Consider the following 23,778-nt stretch of genomic DNA (forward strand, 5'->3'; position numbering starts at 1 on the left):
GCTTATCTACAAATTGCCCTCGACCCCACCAATGTGGATGTGGGCTCAACCGCATCTACTAACAGTCGAACACAAATAAGTCCGTCCTTTTCTGCTGTACCATGGAATGGACTTTCTAAATCTGAGTCAGTTTTTGCCAGCCACGTCTCGAACATTGTATTACTGACTTATTATATCGATTCCTTTCCTGCACTTTTGCCGATAACTGATTTGATCTGTAACTGCTACTTAGATTATTAATCGAGTTATTATTCGGCGAGTACTATTATACGTGATAAATTCCAATCAAACACGGTGGTGGGTGGTGCATGAGGACGTAGCAGCAGATCCAGCATTGGCAGAATCTATCTGGCAATCAAAATCAAACAGCGAGAGTACTAGATTTGCACAGTCATAAATCTGCGCCGTACAATGATCATAGATACACTGGCAGCCCAGATCCCGCCGACCAGAATCTAGAGACCGTCTTCGTGGGTCGCTCTCCGCGCCCCGCGATTCGGCCCCGGACGCAAAATGGAGACATGAACCACTTCCTCGGCCATCCCTTTGCGGGCCGCAGATCTCCTTCCATCTGGCCTGAATGGACCATTTTTTTCTTTTCTTTTCCTCCAAATCAAAAGATTCTGAATTTTGAAATCAAAAGATTCTGAACGCCTCTCGATTTATTCCGATGAATAATTAAAAAAAATTTCCGGACTAGACCGATTACAATTAACTACTGTTTTTAGTCCAATTACTTTTTGAGCTATTTGAAAAACTCAAGCCTAGCACGTCAAGCAACTATGACACACATCACCAAAGTTGACTTTTTGTAGGGATGGAATAATTAAACATTGACAAACCAATTGTCAACTTCCTTGGATTCCTTCTTACCCACCAGTTAAATATATAATTCAGAAAAACTCACTAGGATGATTACATGCCGTCCACCAATTCTTCTTACCGTCCATAACTGAAACCTCGGAGGAGCAAATAAAACAATTAAATATGAATCGATCGAAATGATTAATCGAATTATCATCGATCGAGATCGAGTCAGCGAAGAACGATGGGCTAACTACTTGACAGTGAGGCCTTTGAAAATACTTAAATCATGAGTCGCCTCCAACAATTTATATATATTAAATTAACACTTTGTTCCAAAAAAAAAAACAAATTTCTAATTCCTCTATTTATATTTTGCGCGGTCTTCAATCTTCATATATAGAGAATTGAATTAAAGAAGAAAAAAGGCACTTTGCTAATGAAAAACACTTAGATTCGTCTCATAAGCTTTGTGGTGCTTCAATATGAAGCCTTCTTTGAGAGGAGCTATTCCAGTAAGGTTACATTTCGGTTGTTGATCAATCAGTGGCCATAACTGATATTATTCAGATTTGACAACTCTAAATGGGGTCTTCCTAAAAAAAAGAAAGTTATAAAAGATTTTGGGTGGCTTTTTTTATTTTTATTATTGGCATCTCATTTTAAAAAGAAAATATTTAAAAATATATTCCATAATTCTAAAACGTGTTACTTAAATATATTCAAATTACTAAGTAGTTAATAAATCATCTAAATAGTAGTTAAAATTCTCCAACTTAATAAAAAATAATCAAATATTATTAGAATAATTTCGATCAAAATTGTTATCACATAAATAATTCCGATTAAAATTGTTTGAAATTTTTTTGACTAAAGTTATTCGAATGAAGTAGATTTGAGCATTTTGACTAAAATAATATAATAAATTTGGAATAAGAATAATTTTGAAATATTAAAAGGCGCTTTTAATATTTTTAATTAAAATGGGAAAAAAATAAAGGTTTAAAAGTTTTATTCTAATGGATGCTCGTAATATATATGCGTGCCAAAAGAAAATATTATACATAAAACTTTCAAACTCTCTTGATTCAATTGCGGCCATCTTAAGTCATTAATAAATTAAAGAAGGGATTCTATATGATGACAAAAAGGTGAATATGTTTATTCTCAGCATCCTCGTCTCAGGGTCAATACAAAGGAGATAAATCACGGATGACTATTAACCTTTGGAATAATGACTAGTACATGAAGGAGGCATTTACCTCGGCTTTGTCGAGATTCGAACCTCTGACCTTATGATGACAACACCTCATGTGCTAGCCACTAGACCAATCTGAGGGGATAGATGTGGGATCCTATATGATGGCGCTTGCCCCCAGTGTCCCCGCCAACCCGTCCGGATGTGGGATCCTATATGAAGTTAGAAGAGACGGTGTACTGGTTAGATAATTAAGATATTGACAATGAGGGGATGAAGATCTTGATGATGTGGATGAATTTAGAGTTAGAAATTGTGGATCTACATACACTACAAATAGAGCTAATGGGAGTCAACGGGAACATTAAAGTGAGAACTAGGGATGGATCTCTAGCGCAAGTACTCCGACGTTCAAGTCAAATAACTAGGGATGTAAACGAGTCGAATCGAGCCGAACAGTATTATGCTCGAGCTCGGCTCATTTAAATTATATTCGGGCTTGAGCTCAGCTCGAGCTCGAATCGAACTTTTATTACAAGGCTCGAGCTCGGTTCGATTTGGAATTATCAAGCTCGCGAACAGTTCGAGCTCGGCTCGTTATTAGTTCGATTATCATAGTTAACGAGTCTAATTCGTTAAGCGAGCTCGAGTCCGTTTTCGAGCTCATTTTAGAGCTCATTTTTTTAGCTTTTTTAAAGCTCATTTTAAGGTTCGCTTTAACACTCATTTTTTGGCCCATTTTTTGGCTCAATTTAAGGCTCATTTTTTGGCTCATGAGCCTACAAACGAACATGTTCGCAAGCTCACGAGCCGAATATCCTTAAGCTCGAGTTCGACTCGATAAAACTGTCGAGCTCGAAATCGAGCTCGAGCTCGGCTCGATAAGATAAACGAATAAACTCGAGCGAGTTTTTTATCGAACCAAGCTTCGAATAACTCGCGAACCATTTGGTTCATTTACATCCCTATGGGGAGCCAAGCCTCGTAAATCTCACCATCTTTGAGGGTGATTGGCTATATGCTAAGAACATTGTATTAGAGAAGTAGGGAGTTAGGCTCCATAGGTTCGACTAGCGTTGGGACCGACCGACTATATGTTGAGAACCTTGTATTGGAGAAGTGGGGAGTTGGGTCCCGTAGGTCCGACCGATTATGGGGCCAACTGACTATAAACTGGGAGCCCTGCATCTGCGAAGTGGGGAGCTGAGCCCGGGTGTCCGATCGACCATAGGGTTGTCTGACCATGGGGCCAATCGGCTATAATCTGAGAGTCTTGCCTTTGCAAAGTGGGGAGCTGAGCTCGGGTATCCGACCAACTCTAATTTCGCTCGAGTTTATGTTGGGGATTCTTGTTGTACTTGACCACTACACTTGAGTATAGAGTCCAATTCAATCAAACAATGTGTCTAGCGTGTCCAATCAGACCTTTGGTTCGATCGAACAGAACACTTGACAGTGACACTTGACTCATTTTTAACTTGGCACCAATACAACCCAAGATTTTATTGACTCTAAGGGGCTCGGGATTTTATCGGACAAGCGGTCTAATCGGTTAACCTAATCGACTGAGACATGTGACTATACTAACCTTGAGGGTTGACTCTTCTTGATTTTTATCTCCACATCAACCGACTTTCTTTAAGTTGAATCTAACTTGGGGATCTTATCTTATTAGCTATATCAATATTGTGCAAATGAGTTAAACATTTAAATGTTTTATAAAATAAAATTAGCATGAAATCAAGCAAGATCTTCCCTTGAAATTTAGCTCCTTAAAGGGATTCAGCCACCAAATATTTTTACAAAAGAAGATGATTCAATGAACAAAGCCAATATGCTTTAAGAAAATCATATTCACGAGGCTAACTTGCACGTCATTACCATCTAAATCGATCAATAATTATTCTATTTTTTTATATTTACTAATTTTGAAACAAATGGAAATATTAATATCCCAAAATTAGGTGAAGTGAGGTAAATTATGGGCTCGATTTATAATTTATAGGAAGGGGAGTTCGATTCGATTCCTACCTCACTCTATAAATTACTACACAAATCAGCTAGCAGACCAACGCCAACCAACCTCCTTCCCCGGTTATCTTCGCTTCGCCATGGTGGTCTTGAACTCCTCGCCGGCTCTAAACAAGAGCGCCATCTTCTCTGGCGTCCCAGCGATTAGACTCTCGGAGCCGGGCTCCGATTCCCTCCTCGTGAGAGCCTGCGAGGACCTCGGTTTCTTCAAGGTCACCGACCACGGCATCCCCATGGAGCTCATTGCGAAGCTGGAGGAGGAAGCCATGAAATTTTTCGCTTCCCCGGAGGAGGAAAAGGAGCTTTCCGGCCGGAAATTAGCTAATCCCTTCGGCTACGGAAGCAAGTGTATCGGCAGCAATGGCGATGTTGGCTGGGTGGAGTACCTCCTCATGCCTGTCACCTCCGAGCCCTTCTCCATGGCCTTCCTCATGCAGCCCTCCGCGAGCTCTTTCCGGTAGAAACTCTCAATCATATCTCCGACGACCATCAAATTATTATTCCTTGCGCGCGCTCGATAACAGTAGTCCGTGATCTCGCAGCTCCGCTTTGAATGAGTACATTTCAGCAGTGAGGAAACTGGCGTGTCAGATTCTGGAGTTGATGGCGCAGGGGCTCGGGATTGAGCAGACGGACGTGCTCAGCAAGCTGGCGTTGGACGAGGAGAGCGATTCGATGCTGAGGCTCAACCATTACCCTCCCTGCCTGATGCTTCAGGAGCAGAACGGATTCTTGACGGGGTTCGGGGAGCACACCGACCCGCAGATCATCTCGGTGCTCAGATCCAACAACACGGCCGGCTTGGAGATCTCTCTCAGAGACGGTAGCTGGGTCTCCGTCCTCCCTGACCAAGAAGCCTTCTTCGTCAACGTCGGCGATTCCTTACAGGTAATAATTAACCAAATCGATCACTATATTAATTTAATTATTATATATTCTTTTCTCTGCTCGATGAATTGAGATGATCACGGATCGCATGCTCTGTTTCAGGTGCTGACGAATGGGAAATTCAGGAGCGTGAGGCACCGGGTGTTGGCCAACGGGTGGGAGTCGAGGGTGTCGATGATCTACTTCGCGGGGCCGCCGCCGGGGGAGAAGCTGGCGCCGCTGCCGGAGGCGATGGAGGAGGGTGAGCAGAGTCAGTACAGGGAGTTCACGTGGCGCGAGTACAAGAGCTGCGCCTACAAGACGCCGCTCGGAGACAACAGGCTCGACCTCTTCCACAAGTGAATTAGTCAGTGATGATCGAAGAAAGAATGGAGACGAATTAATTAGCTAGGGTACCGTTAATTAATTAACCAAACCAAACCAAAGATGAGAGAATGCAGAGAGGTTGGTTACATTATTCTCTGATGTTCTTCCAAAATTTCATTGTGAGAATCATGGCTGCAGGTTTCTTGGTTCTTGAGAAATTTCTTCCATTTAACTAAGAAATCAATTATGAAAAAGGCCTCTGTCAGATTAGATTTCCAACTGTCGGAATCAAATCTAGATCGGTCCGTGCGCAGGCTGAAGACAGACATGCAGTGATGTTTGACTTGACTTGAATTCCATTCAATTGTAATTTGTAAAGAGAAGAGACTTTAATTTGCTGTGGAAACGAAATCAGTGTTGGTGCTGGAGTAGGGCAAAGGGCTCATTCATAATACTACTAAGTTAATTTCCGGTTAAATTAATTAGTTCGTTTTCAACATTTTTGCAATTATCAAAATACGTACGAATTTAGAAACTTAGGGGGCGTTTGGTTCATTCCTAGGAATAGGAATCGGAATGAGAATCATTGTATTGTGGAATGGGAATGGGTATGAATATGGATATCACTCTTAAAAGCAATGTTTGGTTAGTTGCATATCTTCTATCGGAATAAATCAAAATTTTCTTTTTTACCCTTAAAGGAAAATAAGAGAAAAAATTAGATTTGAGATAAAGATAAATGTAAGAGAAAAATATGATGAAAGAGAATGATGAGAGAGAAAGTATGATGAGAGAGAAAGTGTGAAAGAAAGAATGAAGAGAGAGAAAGTGTAATGAGAGAAAATGAGAAAAGAGAGTATGATGGGAGAAAGCATGATGAGAGAAGATGAGAGAGAAAATATGATGTAAGAGAAAGTATGATGGGAGAGGATGAAGAGAGAGAAAATATAATGAGAAAAATTGAGGAGAGAGAGTGTGATGAGAGAGATTAAGGAGAGAGAAAGTATGGTGAGAGAGAAAGTATGATGAGAGAGAAAGTGTGATGAGAGAGAAAGTGTGATGAGAAAAAAAGAACACAGTGAGTATGATGGGAGAGCTTGAGGAGAGAGAAAGAATGATGAGAGAGAGAGAAAGTATGTTGAGGAAAAAGGAGGGAGTGTGGCAAGAGAAATTGAGGAAAGAGAAAGTGTGATGAGAGAGAAAGTGTGCTGAGAAAAAAGAGAAAAGAGAGTGTGATGAGAGAGATTGAGGAGAGAGAAAGTGTGATGAGAGAGAAAAGAGAGTGTGATGAAAAAGATTGAGGAGAGAGAATGTGTGATGAGAGAGAAAGTGTGATGAGAAAAAAAGAAGAAAGAGAGTGCGATAGAAGAGATTGAGGAGAGAGAAAGTATGATAAGAGAGAAAGTGTAATGAGAAAAAGGAAAGAGAGTGTGAAATGAGAGATTAAGGAGAGAGAAAGTATGTGATAAAATGATGAGAGAGAAAATATGATGAGAGAGAACAAGGAGAGAGAAGTGATATAAAAGAAAAAATAAATAAATATATTTTGATATTGGATATTAATGGAGAAAATTTTAGTTTTAAGTGAAGGGTATTTTGGGAATAAGGGAATATTTTGATTGATGAAAATAGGGTAATGGCTCATTGAAGGGGAGGTACATGGGAATGAGTCATTACCCAATTTTAAGGATTCATTCCCTTATTGGTATTCCTATTCCTATAATCCAAACATTAACAATGACAATCAATGATTCTCATTCCCATTCCCCACTCCTATTCCCCTAAACCAAACGCCCCCTTAATTACTGATCAATTTTATTGAGAGCATGCCGATTAACAAGCGTTACAAGGCCCAAGTCATGACCCATTTGACCTCCGTATAAGATCTCACGTGTCATCTTCATCCGCTTCATTTGTGTTTGTTTTTAGCATTAGAAGCGAACGCACGTCTCGATTCGTTGTCACAAATGGAAGCTTGCGTGGCGAGACGATCTCCCACCCTCTTCCTCTCCTCCTCCTCCTCCTCCTCTATCCGATCGCATTCTTCTGGTTCCTATAATCCCACGAGATCTCAGGTGTCGTTCCTGCCTCGCCCTTCCCTCTCGTTCCTCCATCGGCGATCCCTTTACCTCCGACCCAGCAGCAACCGGTGGCTTTCGAAGGCCGTTCTTTCCGAATCCAAGACTCCCGTAGAATCCATGATGAAGGTACTCTGATTTTATTAGCTTCCTTCTTGCCTTCGAAAGGCAACATTTTGCTTTTTTTTCTTTTGCCTTTGATTGATTGATCTTTTAGCTTTTAATCTGTATTATTTATTCATTGCTTTCCAATGGTGCTTTTGGGCTCGTGGGTATATGGTTCTCAAGGGCAGCTCCTTTATGTTATTTTATTAAAATGTGACCTTGGTCGTTAATTTGGAATTTGTGTTTCTCCTTGTGGAGAGAGTAATACAAGTTGAACTTTCTTGTTTCCATAATTGATCCGGTCCACTGCTCGTGTGATCATTTTGCTATTGTTGACTCAGTTGGAACTAGCTTTTCAACCTTCGGAAGGGAAAACTAATATACGTTTCGTATGGAAATTCAAGGGCAATTGCAATTATTTTATAGAATATCGCAATAAATTATTATAGATCTATTAAAACTTCCTGCCCCATGAATCTGCCTCTGGTTGTTGACTATATGGAGCATGAACAATGAGTTTGGACATCAAGCTCCCTTTGGCTCTGGGGTTTAGGGGCAGCATTCCAATTTTTCGGCAACATCCCAAAACCACAAAATTTTTATTTCAGCGAACCCAACATGGAATCATGCAGTCCATTCAAGTGATCGACGGATTTGAATTGGAGACGTACCAATGCGGCAATGCTACCATTTCAACCAATATAATGTAATTAGTAATCCTATGCTGACCTAACTAGGTTCTCTATAATTCCATATTGGTTATCCACAATCTCAATCTTCCAAGTGCTATGAACCTATTTTGATTATGCCAATACAACTACAATCTGATAGCTATCTGTTGCCAACAATTATCTCATGTCCACCGGAATTCATGAAATTATTGTTTTATGCTTCAACTTTTCTGAGGGAATATGTTTCATTTCCCTTACCATGTAAAAAAAATTGTTTTTTATTGATACTTTTCTTTGTTTCACATACTTGCAATGTTATGTCAAGTGCTGTTTGAGTTTCAGACAATTTAAAATATCAATTGGATTCATTGTTGATTAGTTAGTCTTTATTCTTTTTGGCTTAGGGTTTTTTTTCCTGATGAACGAATAATGATTCATCATATTTGCTACAGGGTAATGAATTTTTCCTGAGAAAGTTGATCTCAGGCATGGAAAATGTCTACTTGAGCAGGAATCCAACAGCTAAGGCCATTCTAGAACTTGTTAGGAAATATGATGGAGATCATATCTGCTATGATCATCTTGCTTTCCGATCTTTTGGGGTACAGGATATTCTTCCACTGATTTGGATTTATTTGGCCAAATTGTTTATCTCATTTTCATCAACCAATAAAATTAAAATTATGAAATGCAAATAGTTCATCATGTTCTTTTTTCCTCTCTTCTTAAAGATAGATGGGCATGGCATTGATTCAATGGCAAAGATTTTCCTACATTTTGGTTACAAGCAACATGAAGAATTGAGATTTCCTGCAAAGAAGTTGAAAGCACTCTGGTTTTCTCATCCAGATGCTGAGACTAATGCAAATGGAACTGGTGTTCATGGGCCTTTGCCAAGGATATTCATATCAGAGCTTCTTGTGGATCAGATGAGTGATCAATGTCAGGTTGACATTTCTTCTGAAGATACTACTTACATGATAGTTTAGGTATCATATCATGTCTATAATGATAGAAGAATGACGATGTTGAACTAAAAGAAGAAAATTATGAACACAGTCAAACAATACTATTGTGCTCAGCTTAAAGTTCAGGAGCAGCAGATTGGGACCTGCATCTCATTGGAATGCTTATATCTTAAATTTAAAATTTGTTAGCAAAATAGAATGCTTTCCTGACAATGTTTGTCCTTATTAAATGATATTGTTCGTGTGCTTTATGTGCAGGAAATAATTAGAAAATACATCAAAGCATCTGCTAATGGGTACGAATATGCTGCTCTTGCAAGTACATTGGGTTGTCTAACTTGGGAAACTCCATCATATTCTGATTATCAATTGTTATCTAGGTAAATGCAGTAAATATGTTGTTTGATTATTTCACTGATAATATGTTCTTGATTTCTTATCATGATATAACCACAAATGTATAGCTTGAGCATTAATTAAGTATTACTGTTATCCATTAGAACATTTTCTATCTAGTTTATTGATTCTCACTGAAACTTGAGTTATGAATAATGTCAAAGATGTCTTATTATCTTTCTTATGCTTCCTTCTCAGGGAGAGTGAATATGCTGCATGGACACTTGTTAATGGTTATGCATTGAACCATGTTACTATTTCCACTCATCGACTGCAATCGCATGTCAAGAAAATTGACGGCTTTAACAAATATATTGAAGCTAATGGCTTTAAATTGAATTCAGAAGGAGGAATTTTAAAAGGTTAGCTACAAACTACACCTTGCTTAAATTGAATAAAGATTTAGGAAGCTGATTCTAGATAGTTTTACTTGATGGATACCTTCTTGATTGAATTCTCTGACTTTGTCAAACAAAAAATTGCAAAGCATTGAATTCACAAATAACGTTCCTATTTAACCATACCACAACTTGAACTATGCTATTGTAGAAGCTGTCTATCTGTACGTTTGGTAACTTGAACTATGCATGGGATAAAGCTCTTGTTTGATGAAAAAGCTCTGTTTTAAAAATTCCTCAAATTTTATTGATTGTGGCAAGCAACACTCTTTGAAATGAGTTGTTTCAGATATTTTATTTATTTTTTCAAAAGAAAGTAGGCATGATCTCTATTACTCGAACTGTGGAACAAGTACCAGAGGACAAGTGTGGATCTAAATTGTTGAAGATGTCCAGGTTTAATGAATCCAAAATCTTCTACTTTACATTACTTTTGATCTTTATGTGCAGTGAGTCCTGATGGCCTTCTACTTCAAAGTTCCACTGTTGCTGATACAATCTCCTTCAACTTTGCTGATGGTGTAACTGAGTCTGCCCCTTGTTCATATATCGAATTTGCAGAGCGCCTTTTGCTTCCGGAGTATAAAAATATGCCTGAAGAAGAGGTATGGGTGCTTGTTTCTTCGCATAAGTTGCAGATTTTCAAAGATTGCATCTATCTTATATGTTAAAGATGTCAACGGTTAGGCAAAGTAAAATATACCCCTCCTTTGGCAGTTCAAATGTTATCCTATGAGTTTCAGTTGATTTTTTGTGCATATAAATTATTGTCGAGGTAATTTTTGATTTCATGAGAGCTTATACAGGATTAAGATAGACAATTGATAATGGCGTATCATTTCCTCACTGACATAAAATTTTCTTGCAAGTCGTTGCAAGTAGAACATTTACATCATGTATACTACAGGCACTCTCTTCATATCTCGTTCGTCATCAACATCACCTGCGTATCCAAAATCTGTGCAAGTGCCTGTTGATTCATGGATCTGTGTTGTGTTTCATGTAGGTAAGGGAATTTCATAGGCGTGATGGATTTGAAGTAGGCAACGCTGATAAGATCTTTGAAAGCACATCGAGAGATCAGCTAACAAGAAAAGCTACTTGAGAAATTGATCTGCTATGCCGAGGGAGGGACGCCAAGAAATGCCAGACAGACTTATTGTCAAATGTCATTCAAATAAGGCCAACCGTGTGTAATTTAATAAGACTAGCGGCGATTAACTTGACAATGCCACTAGCTAGATATCACCACTGCTATTGCTTTTTTTCTTAAGAAAATTATCCATTCGATAATGATCATGCATGATATACGAAATTTCTACTCCTGCCTAACATGAACTCATTTGATCCGTTACTTCTACTTGAAGGCTAAGCTCATGGTGCAGATGTCATGAAAGAGAGCATTTGAGTTCCTCGAAATGGTGCACATGCCAAGCATTCATGACAGCATTTGAGTTCCTCGAAATGGTGCACATGCCAAGCACGACTAATTGTTTCTCGTCTTGAGAGTTGATTAAACTTCGTCAACAAATTAATTGATATAATTGCTTATAATTGCAGCTGCAAGGAAGTTTCGTCCAATTTTGACAATGTCTTTGCTGAAGTCATTGCTGAGATCAATTCCAAGCAGTCTAGTAGTGGATGGTTGGTGATCTTCAAGTCCATACTCGGCTACTTGTCTGAGAGTTAGGTAGGTCAAATTATTACTGGGTGCTGCTATAGCTAAAGTTAGGAGGTTTCTTTTGTGAATAAGGGAACGCGGTTGTTTTTGTTTTTTTGTTTTGTTTTTGGGTCGCAGTAGATTCCAAGATCAAGTAAGCCGTCCCCATTTTCTTATTTAAAGGGCCATGTGAATTGTTACACAAGGCAGGGAAAACGATACCTACCAAGTGAACAATGGTGTCTTCCCCGTTTCTCCGCCACGTCTCCGCCACCACCATCGAGCCTCCGTCGCATCCTCGCACCCGCCTTCACCTCGGGCCGTGGGACCTCGCCATGCTCACCGCACAATACATTCAAAAGGGCCTCCTCTTCCGCAAGCCCCGCCACCTCACTATTGCTGACCTCATCGACGGACTCAAGACCTCCCTCTCCGTCGCTCTGCTCCATTTCTACCCTCTAGCTGGCCGCTTCCTCTCTGAGCCAGCTCTCGACGAGCAGGGCAACCCCACGGGCCTCTTCGTGTCGATCGACTGCGCCGGCCAAGGTGCGGAGTTCGTTCACGTCGTCGCCGAGGGCGTGACGGTCGCCGACGTGCTCGCCCTTGACGGCGACGTCCCGTCCTACGTCAACGCGTTTTTCCCCCTCGACGGAGTGGTCAACTACGACGCTGTAGTAGTGCCTCTTCTGGCGGTGCAGGTGACGGAGCTGGACGACGGCGTCTTTCTCGGGTGCTGCTTCAATCACGCCGTCGGCGATGGCACTTCGTACTGGCAATTCTTCAACGCGTGGGCGGAGATCGCACGGTCGGGAGAAGGAGAGGAAGCCAAGCTCGCTCGTCCTCCAGTCCATGACCGGTGGTTCGTTAACGGCTCCGTCCAGCCGCCAATTAAGTTCCCTTTCGTGCGGCCGGAGGAGTTCATCGAGCGGTTCAAGCCACCAATTTATCGCGAGCGAATTTTCCACCTGACGGCCGACTCCATCGCTCGATTGAAGGCGAAGGCTAATAAAGAAAGCGGATTGGCCTCCACGATCTCCTCCTTCCAATCCGTCTCCGGGATGCTGTGGCGATGCATCACGCGTGCCCGCGGCCTCCCGTCGGAGCAGAGCACACGCTGCCGTCTGGCTGCGCAGAACCGGGGGCGGTTGATCCCCCCGCTCTCGCCGGACTACTTCGGGAACTCCATCTACCCTATCGCGACCGAGACCACCGCCGGGGAGCTGTTGGCGCACGATCTCGGGTGGGCGGCGAGGCTCGCCCACGAGGCGGTGACTGGACTCACGGATGCGGCCATACAGGGGATGGTGGCGAAGTGGATGGCGGCGCCAGTGGCGTATCGGGTGAGCATGTTCGACCGGTTCAGCGTGATGATGGGGAGCTCGCCGCGGTTCGACGTCTATGGGTGCGAATTCGGGTGGGGGCGAGCGGTGGCAGCGCGGAGCGGGACGGCGCACAAGTTCGACGGGAAGGTGACGCTCTACCCGGGGAGCGAGGGGGGTGGAAGCATGGACTTGGAGATATGTCTCGAGCCGCCGTTTATGGCGGCGTTGGAGGCAGACGTGGAGTTTATGAGCGCCGTTAGCAGCCCACCGCCGGCGCCCGATTCAGAGGCGAAGGCAGAAGCATGCCACAGGAAACAAAATAATGGCTATTAATGACAATAATTCGATCTTTGACAGTTTCATTTATGACGTTTTAATCTTTGCCGGATTCTATTAGATCAGTTGTCTTCTTCATCGTTTTTTAAAAATTAAGTGGAATAGTGGATTATTTTTCAGCTTTTACGGATGTAAGTAGAAAAGTTTTTAAAATATTTAAATCATCCCTTCTAATTTTAAAATTATTAAATCATGTATTCAATTCTATTTTTCTATTATTATTTACGATCAAACACTACAAGTGTAAAATTGATTATTTTTTTAAAAATAATAACTTTATATTTAAAAAATTATTTCTCTTAATAAAATAAATTAAATTAATATTTAAGAATATTTATATAATCATGAGAACTAGACGAATAAAAAAAAATTAATTTTATATCATTCGGAGTTTTCTAAACTATCAGTCGATTTTAACCAAAATCAACTAATGGACCTATAGATCTCAGAATGATATTAAACTAGTTCTTATGTATTCATCTAGTTGTCCTGATTATATAAATATTCTCAAATATTAATTTGACTCAATATATTAATAGTTGATCCGACGGTAAGAACAGGGGACCCCCGTTCTGGGGAGTCAACGCCACGTGGAAGTCAAAGGGCCAGGTGGTCTATAGGAGAAGGATGAACCGACCGGACACCCGAGAAAAGGTTGGATCAATAGGCCGACCGGAGAAGGGTTGGCCGACCGCCCGGCCGGCCGGTCGACCGGTGTCCAACTGATGGCAAAAGGCGCCCCGGCGATAGTCGGGGTTCCGACGCTTGTTGAACAGGATCGTAGGGCCGAGCGGATGACACGCTCGGCCGAAGACATAAGGTAGCATACTGCTAACAGTCTCCACAGAGCACATTACCGAGAATCTCCTAAGTAGATCACTATATATGACCGACCGGACGTAAGGCGAGTGCTGGCCGGCCGGACGTAAGGCGAGTGCTGGCCGGCCGGACGCCCGGCAGGGAGTAAGGAGAAAAGGACAAGGGACATCTTCTGACAGTGAGTATGCTTTATAATCCGGCCATACTTCAAATCTTACGACAAGGGGTTCCGCTGTCCCATCGAAGACATGCTTGGACTGTAGCAGTATGGTGTCAGGTAAGCCCGCTGACAGGCCCTTACCAAGATATGAGTTGAGGACACGTATTCGCCTCAGTATGTGTGCATGAGCTCCTTCCCAGCTCTATATAAGGAGCCTCGCACTTCACCGGAGGTACGCTATCTCATATATTTGACGCCACTTTCTTGTCCACTTACCTGACTTGAGCGTCGGAGGGTCGTCGCCGGGAACCCCTTCCTGGCCCGACTTCTGTGCAGGTTCACCAGAGGTCCGTGCGGACAGTCAGGAGATCTACGTCAGCCGCTGGGAGAGCGCCACGTGCCCAGCGTCCGTTGATTCAGCTTTCGGACGGGATCAATTTGGCGCCGTCTGTGGGAACGCTCGCGTATCCGATCGGAAGCAATGGACGAAGCTGGACGACAACACTCGGTGATGCTCTCCACAGAGGAGCTCGATGCTTTGATCGAGACAAGAGCCGCCAAGCTTGTGGAACAGAGACAAAAGTCGCAAGCCGAGCGGGCTGAGCAGCAAGCAACATCAGCATCGGTTGGCCGAGCGGAAGCACCGCAGGCCACAGTTCCATTCCGTCGGGCCCTATTTCGCACTCCTCCTGAAGCCGCAGCAACTAATCGTGATCGAGGATCTTCTTCAGACGAAGTACCAAGACGAGATAGCAAAAAAGGGAAAGCCCCCCGAGCGGACGTGTCGCCCGAGCGGATCAACCGCCAATTTTCAGAGGCTATTCTACGAGACCCTCTGCCAAAGCACTATGTGCCTCCAGCGATCGGTGAATACAACGGAACCACCGATTCGGATGATCATTTGGGTAAGTTCGACAACACAGCTACTCTTCATCAGTACACAGATGGAGTGAAGTGTTGAGTTTTTCTTACTACCCTCTCGGGATCGGCTCAACGGTGGTTTCGGAGACTGCCGGACGGATCTATCTCAAGTTTCAAAGACTTCCGAACGGCTTTCCTCCACCACTTTGCAAGCAGTCGGCGCTATCAGAAGACTAGTGTCAGTCTGTTTGCCATCAAACAAGAAGCCCGCGAATCGCTCCGAGCCTATATTCAGCGGTTCAACAGGGTGACCATGGATATTCCTACAGCCACCTCGGAGACTATGATGAATGCCTTCACACAAGGTCTCGTGGACGGGGATTTCTTCCGATAGCTCGTTCGGAAGCCGCCCCGAGACTACGACCATATGCTACACCGGGCCAACGAATACATCAACGTGGAGGAAGCCCAAGCGGCCCGAAGAAAGGAAACCCCAACCGAGCGGGCTCCCCCTGCCGAGCGGAAGCCTCACATTGCTCATCAACCGCCCAGAGGACCGAGGGCCGAAGCAAACCGCTCCCCCCATGTGAGGTCTCACGTGCAGGAGGTAGCTGCCGCACGGCCCAAGCCAAAGAAGAAATGGACCCCAATGTTCTGCTCCTTCCATCGGACGGACACACATAACACCAGAGATTGCCGGAGTCTTCTCCTAATCGCCCACCCCATTCCCCGGAGTGGCAGCCGTCGATCGCCATCAGCCGACAGGCGACAGAGGCCTCGTGAAGCCGATCGGATGATAGTCGACAGGCAACAACAACCGACTCCCAAGCGACATCACACTCCGAGGCGTGAGAATCCCCGGATGTCTAGGGAGCGACCTAGACCATCCGCTCGGGAAGAAGAAAACAGAAACAACATTTCCCGAGGTGAAATCAACATTATAGTTGGCGGTCCGACCGGAGGAGACTCCAACCGAACAAGGAAAGCAGGCATCCGGCAGCTCCAGATCCATGCGGTCGGCTGCAGCCAGGAACGGGCGAGCGGACACGAAATTAGTTTCGGGCCCGGGGATTTGGAAGGAGTTGAAGTGCCCCACGACGACGCTCTGCTCATCAAAGCGGTAATAGCCAATTACACTATTTACTGCGTCTTCGTTGACACAGGAAGCTCGGTCAATATCATATTCAAGAAGGCTTTCGATCAACTACAAATTGATCGAGCCGAGCTGCTGCCCATGACAACCCCCCTCTACGGGTTTACGGGCAATGAAGTTCAGACGGTCGGACAAATACGACTGGATGTCTCGCTGGGAGAGGAGCCGCTCAGGAGGACGCGGACAGCAAACTTCGTGGTGGTCGACTCTCCCTCGTCATACAACGTCATTTTGGGACGACCGACGCTCAGCGAGTTCCGAGTGGCCGTCTCCACTTTCCACCAAAAAATCAAGTTCCCGGTAGAAGACAAAGTGGGAGAAGTACGAGGAGATCAACTAGCGGCTCGACGATGCTACGTTGAGATGGTCCGAGCAGAAGCCAATTTCGCTCGGAAGGCGCCACGGATCGAGGTAAACGCCATAACTGAAAAACCTCCCTCTTTGGTTTATGAAGAAAAAGAGGAAGTGCAGATTCACCCGACCCGATCGGAGGCCACAACTTTCGTTGCGACCGATCTGGAGGCAAGCCAGAAAGAGGAAGTGATCAAATGCCTCCAGAGAAACCGTGATGTCTTCGTTTGGTCGACGCATGAGCTGCCCGGAATTTCACCAAGTATAGCGCAGCATGAGCTCCACGTTCGACCGGACGCTCGGCTGGTGAAGTAGAGAAAGAGGGACTTCAGCGCCGAACAAAATGCAATCATCCGATCGGAGGTCGAGAAACTCTTGGAGGCCGGCCACATACGCGAGGTCCAGATACCTATCTGGTTGGCGAATGTCGTACTAGTCTCCAAGCCGGGCAACAAATGGAGAGTGTGCATCTATCTCCGGGACCTTAACAAGGCGTGCCCAAAAGATTTTTATCCGCTGCCCCGAATCAATCAGCTGGTGGATTCTACGGCCGGCTGCGAGTTGATATGCATGCTCGACGCTTATCAAGGCTATCATCTGTTGGTTGCTACTCGGAAAACCTATAGGTTCCACTGTACAAAAATTTTGTACAAAGATCTGAACCTTTTCCTAGCTACCATGTGTTCTTTTAAATTAAATTTTGGATCGCCTGCGGAACTTAACACGTTTGATCCAAAACTTAATCTATTTGTTCTTTTAGGTTTTGACTTGGATCTCCTGCGGAACTTTACACGTTCGACCCAAGTCTCCTTAAGTTATTAATTCCATTAAATATTAATTTCCATAATTGGTTCCCAGTACTGACGTGGCGAGGCACATGGCCTTCTTGGATATGGGAGCAACCACCACCGACTAGACAAAACCTTTTATAGAAAACTAATATTTAATTTCCTAAAATAACTTTAGGTTAACCAAAGAGAACAATCAAATCACAAGGAAAAGAAAAAACAAAAGAACACAACATCGAAAAAACATATTCGAAATTCTAGAACGTAAGCCTCTTGTATTTGGTATTATTTCCATAAATAACTAGCATGATGCGGAAATAAAAATTACTAGTTATACCTTATAGAAAAACCTCTTGATCTTCTACCGTATTCCTCTTCTAACCTCGGACGTTGTGTGGGCAACGATCTACCGAGATGAGAAACCACCAACCACCTTCTTCTCCTCCAAGCAAGGTTCGGCCACAAAGGAAAAGCTTTACCAAGGAGAAAAACCAAAATACTAACCAAGCTCCAAGAGATGCTAGCTTTCTCTCCTTCTTCTTCTTCTTCTCCAAGTAGTATCCGGGCACCACAAGAGCTCCAAGGAAGGGAGAAAGGTTCGGCCACCACAAGAGGAAGAGAGGGAGAGGATGGCTGGCCACACCAAGGAACAAAAGAGGGAGAGAAAATAATAGAGGTTGTCTCATGAAGGCACCCCTACCCCTTCTTTTATATTCCTTGGCCTAGGCAAATTAGGAAATTTATTTACAATAAAATTTCCTTAATTTCCTTGACATGATTTATTTGAGAAAAATAAAATAAAATTTCCCAAATAAACTCTAATGGCCGGCCACATCAAGAGGAAGCAAATTGGACAAGTTTCAATCAACAATTAAAACTTTCCTTATTTGTTTCCGGAAATTTTAAAATAAAATTTCTCTTTAAAATCTCTTCATGGTTAATAAAAGGAAATTTCTATAATTTTAATTTTATTAACATGTGAATAATTTTAAAGATAAAAATAAAACATCTCTCCAATCTACAAATAAGGAAAGAGATCTAATCTCTTTCTTTAATCTTTTGTAGATCTTTTACAAGAGATATATTTTAATTTTAATTCTCTTTAAATTATATCTTCCACATAATAATAAAAATAAAAATTAAATTTCTTTTTTATTTTAATTTGGCCGGCCCTACTAGCTTGGGTTCAAGCTAGGGTGGCCGGCCCTAGCTTGTTCCCAAGCTAGCTTGGCCGACCCCTATTGGGTGGGTATATAAGGTGGGTATAGGTGGGTATAGAACTCTATAAATAAGAGGCTACGATAGGGACCAAGAGGAGAAATTGGTTTTGGTCTCCCGATAAAATTAAGCATCCCGTGTTCGCCCCGAACACACAACTTAATTTTATCAATGATAATTCATTCCACTAGAGAACTATCATTGAACTACCGCACCAATCCCAAATTACATTTTTGGGCTCCTTCTTATTATGAGTGTGTTAGTCTCCCTGTGTTTAAGATATCGAATGTCCACTAATTAAGTGAGTTACTGACAACTCATTTAATTAATATCTAAGTCCAAGAGTAGTACTACTCAACCTTATCGTCATGTCGGACTAAGTCCACCTGCAGGGTTTAACATGACAATCCTTATGAGCTCCTCTTGAGGACATTATCAACCTAGTATCTCTAGGACACAGTTTCCTTCTATAATCAACAACACACACTATAAGTGATATCATTTCCCAATTTATCGGGCTTGTTGATTTATCGAACTAAATCTCACCCATTGATAAATTAAAGAAATTAATATCAAATATATGTGCTTGTTATTATATTAGGATTAAGAGCACACACTTCCATAATAACCGAGGTCTTTGTTTCTTTATAAAGTCAGTATAAAAGAAACGACCTCAAATGGTCCTACTCAATACACTCTGAGTGTACTAGTGTAATTATACAGTCAAGATAAACTGACACCTAATTACACTACGACCTTTTAATGGTTTGTTCATTTCCATTTTGGTCGTGAGCTACTGTTTATAATTTATAAGGTACTGATAATATCATCTTCTGTATGTGACACCACATACTATATTATCTACAATATAAATTAATTGAACAACTACAACTAAATGTAGAAAATTTGACCAAATGTGATTCTTTATTCATAATGAATGTTTACAAAGCTTAGACTTTCAGTATACACTCCAACAATCTCCCACTTATACTAATGACTAAGCTGCCATATCTTCTACCATACATCTGATTCCCATTCCCTCCACATGCCGATCGAAAGCTTTCGCCGGAAGGGCCTTAGTGAAAGGATCTGCTAGGTTATCCGCTGATGCAATCTTGGCGATGACAACTTCTCCTCGCTTCACGATATCTCGTATCAGGTGGTACTTGCGCTCTATATGTTTACTTGCCTTATGAGCTCGTGGTTCCTTCGAGTTTGCAACTGCACCGCTATTATCACAATAAATTGTGATGATTTTGGGCAAACCAGGAATCACATCTAAGTCCATTAGAAAGTTCCTGAGCCATACTGCTTCTTTAGCTGCCTCAGAGGCTGCTACATACTCAGCTTCCATGGTTGAGTCTGAAACGCATTTCTGCTTAACACTCCTCCATGAAATGGCTCCACCTCCTAAAGTAAACACATAGCCTAATGTAGACTTACTGTTATCCCTATCTGATTGGAAATCTGAATCCGTGTAACCCACAGGGAGCAGATCGTCTGCTTGGTAAACTAGCATATAATCTCTAGTCCTTCTCAGGTACTTCAATATATGCTTTATCATGATCCAATGTCCTTGTCGAGGTTACTCGATGTCTGTGACCATGCAAAACAGATATCAGGTCTCGTACATAGCATTGCATACATTAGGCTTCCTACAGCCGAAGCATAAGGAACTGCTTTCATGTCCTCTATCTCTTTCGACGTCTTTGGAGACATCTCTTTAGATAGAGCTACTCCATGTCTAAAAGGTAAGAAACCTTTCTTGGAATCCTGCATGCTAAAACGAGCAAGGATTGTATCTATATATAAAGCTTGGGATAGACACAACATTCTTTTCTTACGATCCCTTATAACTTTGATCCCAAGAATGTGTGCACAATCTCCTAAGTCCTTCATATCAAATTGTTTGGACAACCATACCCTTACGTCTGATAATACCTTGACATTGTTGCCAATTAACAAAATATCATCTACGTATAGTACAAGAAATACCACCACGTTTCCGTTACACTTCTTATATACACAAGACTCATCCGGACTTTGAATAAATCCATATGACTGGATCACTTCATTAAACTGGATGTTCCAAGACCTTGAAGCTTGCTTCAGTCCATAAATGGACCGATTGAGCTTGCACACTAGATGCTCTTTGCCTTTTTCAATGAACTCTTCTGGTTGCTTCATATGGATGTTCTCTTCAAGACTTCCATTAAGGAAAGCTGTCTTGACATCCATTTGCCAAATCTCATAATCCATATGAGCAGCAATGGATAAGAGTATCCGGATAGACTTAAGCATGACTACCGGTGAAAAGGTTTCCTCATAATCGATTCCCTCTTTCTGAGTGTACCCTTTCGCAACAAGCCTAGCTTTGAAGGTTTCTACCTTCCCGTCTGTCCCTCTTTTCCTTTTGTAGATCCACTTACATCCAACGACTTTTACACCATCAGGTGGTTCTACAAGCTCCCAGACCTTGTTAGAGTACATTGACTCTATTTCAGAATTCATCGCCTTTTGCCAAGATGCTGCATCTGTATCTTGGAGTGCTTCATCATATGTCCAGGGATCGGGTTCATGTTTACAGGATCAAATCCAAGATTCTCCCAAAAATATGAATCTTCGGGTTGCCTTACAACCCTCCCACTCTGACGAGGCACTTCCGTGGTTGTGTATCATGTGTGACACGTGTTGCGGTCTCTTGTGGTACTTCATCTTGTCTTGTTGATACTGAAGTAGACGTGTCCTCTCTAAGTTCTTCTAAAACAACTTTCACTTGGGCTTGTGATCCATTATATAGTCTTCTTCTAAAAGCGGGCATTGGTGCTAACAATGACCTTCGGTCTTTAGGACTATAGAATAAACCACCTTCGTTCCTTTGGGATATCCTACAAACACGCGAACTTCATGCGGGATTCTAACTTATCGATCTGGTTTCACATGTCTTGGACTACCAAATCGAATATGTCTTAGACGGGCTTCGCCCATTCCACAATTCTATGGGAGTAGAAGAAACTGATTTAGAAGGTACTAAGTTCGGAACATACACTGCTATTTCTCGGGCATATCCCCAAAGCGAATTTGGTAATTGAATAACTCATCATTGATCTAACCATCTCTATAAGAGTCCTATTCCTTCGCTCTGCTATTGGGGTGTTCCAGTGCGAACAATTGAGATTGAATCCCGGCCTTCGATAAGTAATTCCTAAACTCTCCTAAGAGGTATTCGCCACCACGATCGTCGTAGTGTCTTGATACTTTTACCTAGTCGTTTCTCCACATCAGCCTTGTATTCTTTGAACTTATCAAAGCACTCGGACTTGCGGCGCATTAGGTAAATGTATCCATATATTGAATAATCGTCTATGAAAGAGACAAAATATTCAAAACGTCCTCTTGCCTGGACAGACATAGGACCACACAAATCAGAGTGAACCAATTCTAACACTTCTTTGGCTCTATACCCCTTGGCCTTGAATGACCTCTTGGTCATTTTACCTTCCAAGCAAGATTCACAAGTTGGAAAATTTTCCAACTCAAATGAACTCAAAAGTCCATCGGCTATAAGCCTCTGAATCCTACTTAAGTTAATATGACCAAGCCTTAGATGCCAAAGATATGCTTGGTTCATTTCCGAAGGTTCTTTTCTCTTATTAGAGTTAGAAGATGAGTTATAAATTTCCATGTTTTGCTTTGTGGAAGAAATTGGATTTAAAGTATACAAATTGCCAACTAATGCACCAGAACAGATAATCACTTTATTTCTTTTAATAACTACATCGTTACTGAAAGAAACTGAATATCCATCTAAAAGCAGTTTAGAAACTGAAATTAAATTCTTTCTAAAACTGGGTACATAAAGACAATTTCTTAAAATCAAATTTCTATTTCTACTAAAAGATAAGTAGACGTCTTCCACTGCAATAGCTGTCACCTTAGTAGCATTGCCCATGCAGACGGTAATTTCTCCTTCGATAGTCGTCGGGTTTCCTGGAACCCCTGCAAGGAATTGCAGACATGATCATGGCTCCGTATCTACACACCAGGTCTTGGTAGATAACACCGCTAAACATGTTTCAACAACTAGAGTATGAGATATACCTTTGTTTTGGTTCCTACGAGGACAGTCCGCCTTCCAATGTCACCTTGCAGATGAAGCACTTGCCCTTGACTTCTTCATTCCAACTTTAAATCTCGTACTCGAGATTTATTCACTTTCTTTCTTGAACCGACTTGTTTCTTCTTCTTCTTTCCTTCGGTTTAGAAGTAGAACCATTTCGAGATAGTGAATTTGAGCATTGTGACGAAATAATCCTTCTGCTGCTTCATTAGTTCCGCTAATGAATAAACCCTCTTATTCATATTATAGTTCAACTGCTCAAAACTTCTAGGTAGCGTTTGAAGGATCATATCGATCTGGGTTTCCCATCAATTTCTCCTCCAAGGTATCTCGTTCGGATAAGCCATCATCTTTAGGATATGATCCCTTACGAGTACCCTCTTGCATGGTGGCTGTCATTATCTTTCTCATGGCTTCTTGCCTAGAAGCCCTATCACGATGACCAAAGAGTTCCTTGAGATTGTTCATAATATCATAGTTGGTAAATCTTGATGTTGATGTTGCAATACATTTGACATTGAAGCCAAAATGTAACACCGCCATCTCATCTGCTTACCCATTTCCTATGATATTCAATCTCCTCTTGGGTAGATTCACCGATGGGTGCATCAGGGCATTGCTCGATCAATACATATTTATAGCTTTCAGCAGTAAGAACAATGTCCGGGTTTCTTTTCCAATCTATGTAGTTTGGTCCAGAAGTCTATTCTGTTGAAGTATGATGGACGGTGAGTTGAAAGACATCCTAAGAATCACAAATAACTTTTGGTCAGAACTCTAAATTTAGAATAATATTGATTCCTCAAACAATACTATTTTAAATTAACCAACACCTCATAACACCGTGAATTTTGTATGCCACGTTAGTGTGGACGTATACAAATTCAACATTTGTAAAAGGAGGGTTTTAACCCATTAATTTTATTATCTTGTCAACCTAACTTTTTGACAAATAAAATTAATAGTTTGTATCATTTGGTCACACAAATAATAGCAGTGACTCCGTTTGGGAGGATACTATTAGATGTGTCTAAGTGTATACCATTACTTGACACTAAGTCCATTAATAAGATTATGCCCCTTCCGTTGGGGAAGATCACACGCTCTTAATTAACTTCCTATAGTCATCCAAAAATGGAAGTCTGTT

At 42.1% G+C, this 23,778-nt stretch overlaps 3 protein-coding genes across 3 annotated transcripts; all 3 read left to right on the plus strand.

Annotated features, from left to right (window-relative positions):
* Positions 1-4,068: 4,068 nt before the first annotated feature.
* Positions 4,069-5,605, plus strand: LOC122011714 (gibberellin 2-beta-dioxygenase 3-like). The gene is made up of 3 exons (XM_042568082.1): positions 4,069-4,490; positions 4,576-4,921; positions 5,024-5,605. Exons 1-3 carry the CDS (start codon positions 4,114-4,116, stop codon positions 5,261-5,263), a joined length of 963 nt encoding a protein of 320 aa, XP_042424016.1. The 5' UTR covers positions 4,069-4,113; the 3' UTR covers positions 5,264-5,605.
* Positions 5,606-7,144: 1,539 nt separating this feature from the next.
* On the plus strand, positions 7,145-11,128 carry LOC122009611. The gene is made up of 7 exons (XM_042565829.1): positions 7,145-7,434; positions 8,534-8,683; positions 8,813-9,028; positions 9,308-9,429; positions 9,644-9,807; positions 10,294-10,448; positions 10,850-11,128. Exons 1-7 carry the CDS (start codon positions 7,195-7,197, stop codon positions 10,946-10,948), a joined length of 1,146 nt encoding a protein of 381 aa, XP_042421763.1. The 5' UTR covers positions 7,145-7,194; the 3' UTR covers positions 10,949-11,128.
* Positions 11,129-11,689: 561 nt separating this feature from the next.
* Positions 11,690-13,280, plus strand: LOC122009610 (uncharacterized acetyltransferase At3g50280-like). The gene has a single exon (XM_042565828.1). The coding sequence runs from the start codon at positions 11,740-11,742 to the stop codon at positions 13,156-13,158; it is 1,419 nt and encodes a 472-aa protein (XP_042421762.1). The 5' UTR covers positions 11,690-11,739; the 3' UTR covers positions 13,159-13,280.
* The last annotated feature ends 10,498 nt before the right edge of the window (positions 13,281-23,778 follow it).

This window comes from Zingiber officinale, chromosome 8A (assembly GCF_018446385.1).
Source record: "Zingiber officinale cultivar Zhangliang chromosome 8A, Zo_v1.1, whole genome shotgun sequence".
NCBI lineage: Eukaryota > Viridiplantae > Streptophyta > Magnoliopsida > Zingiberales > Zingiberaceae > Zingiber > Zingiber officinale.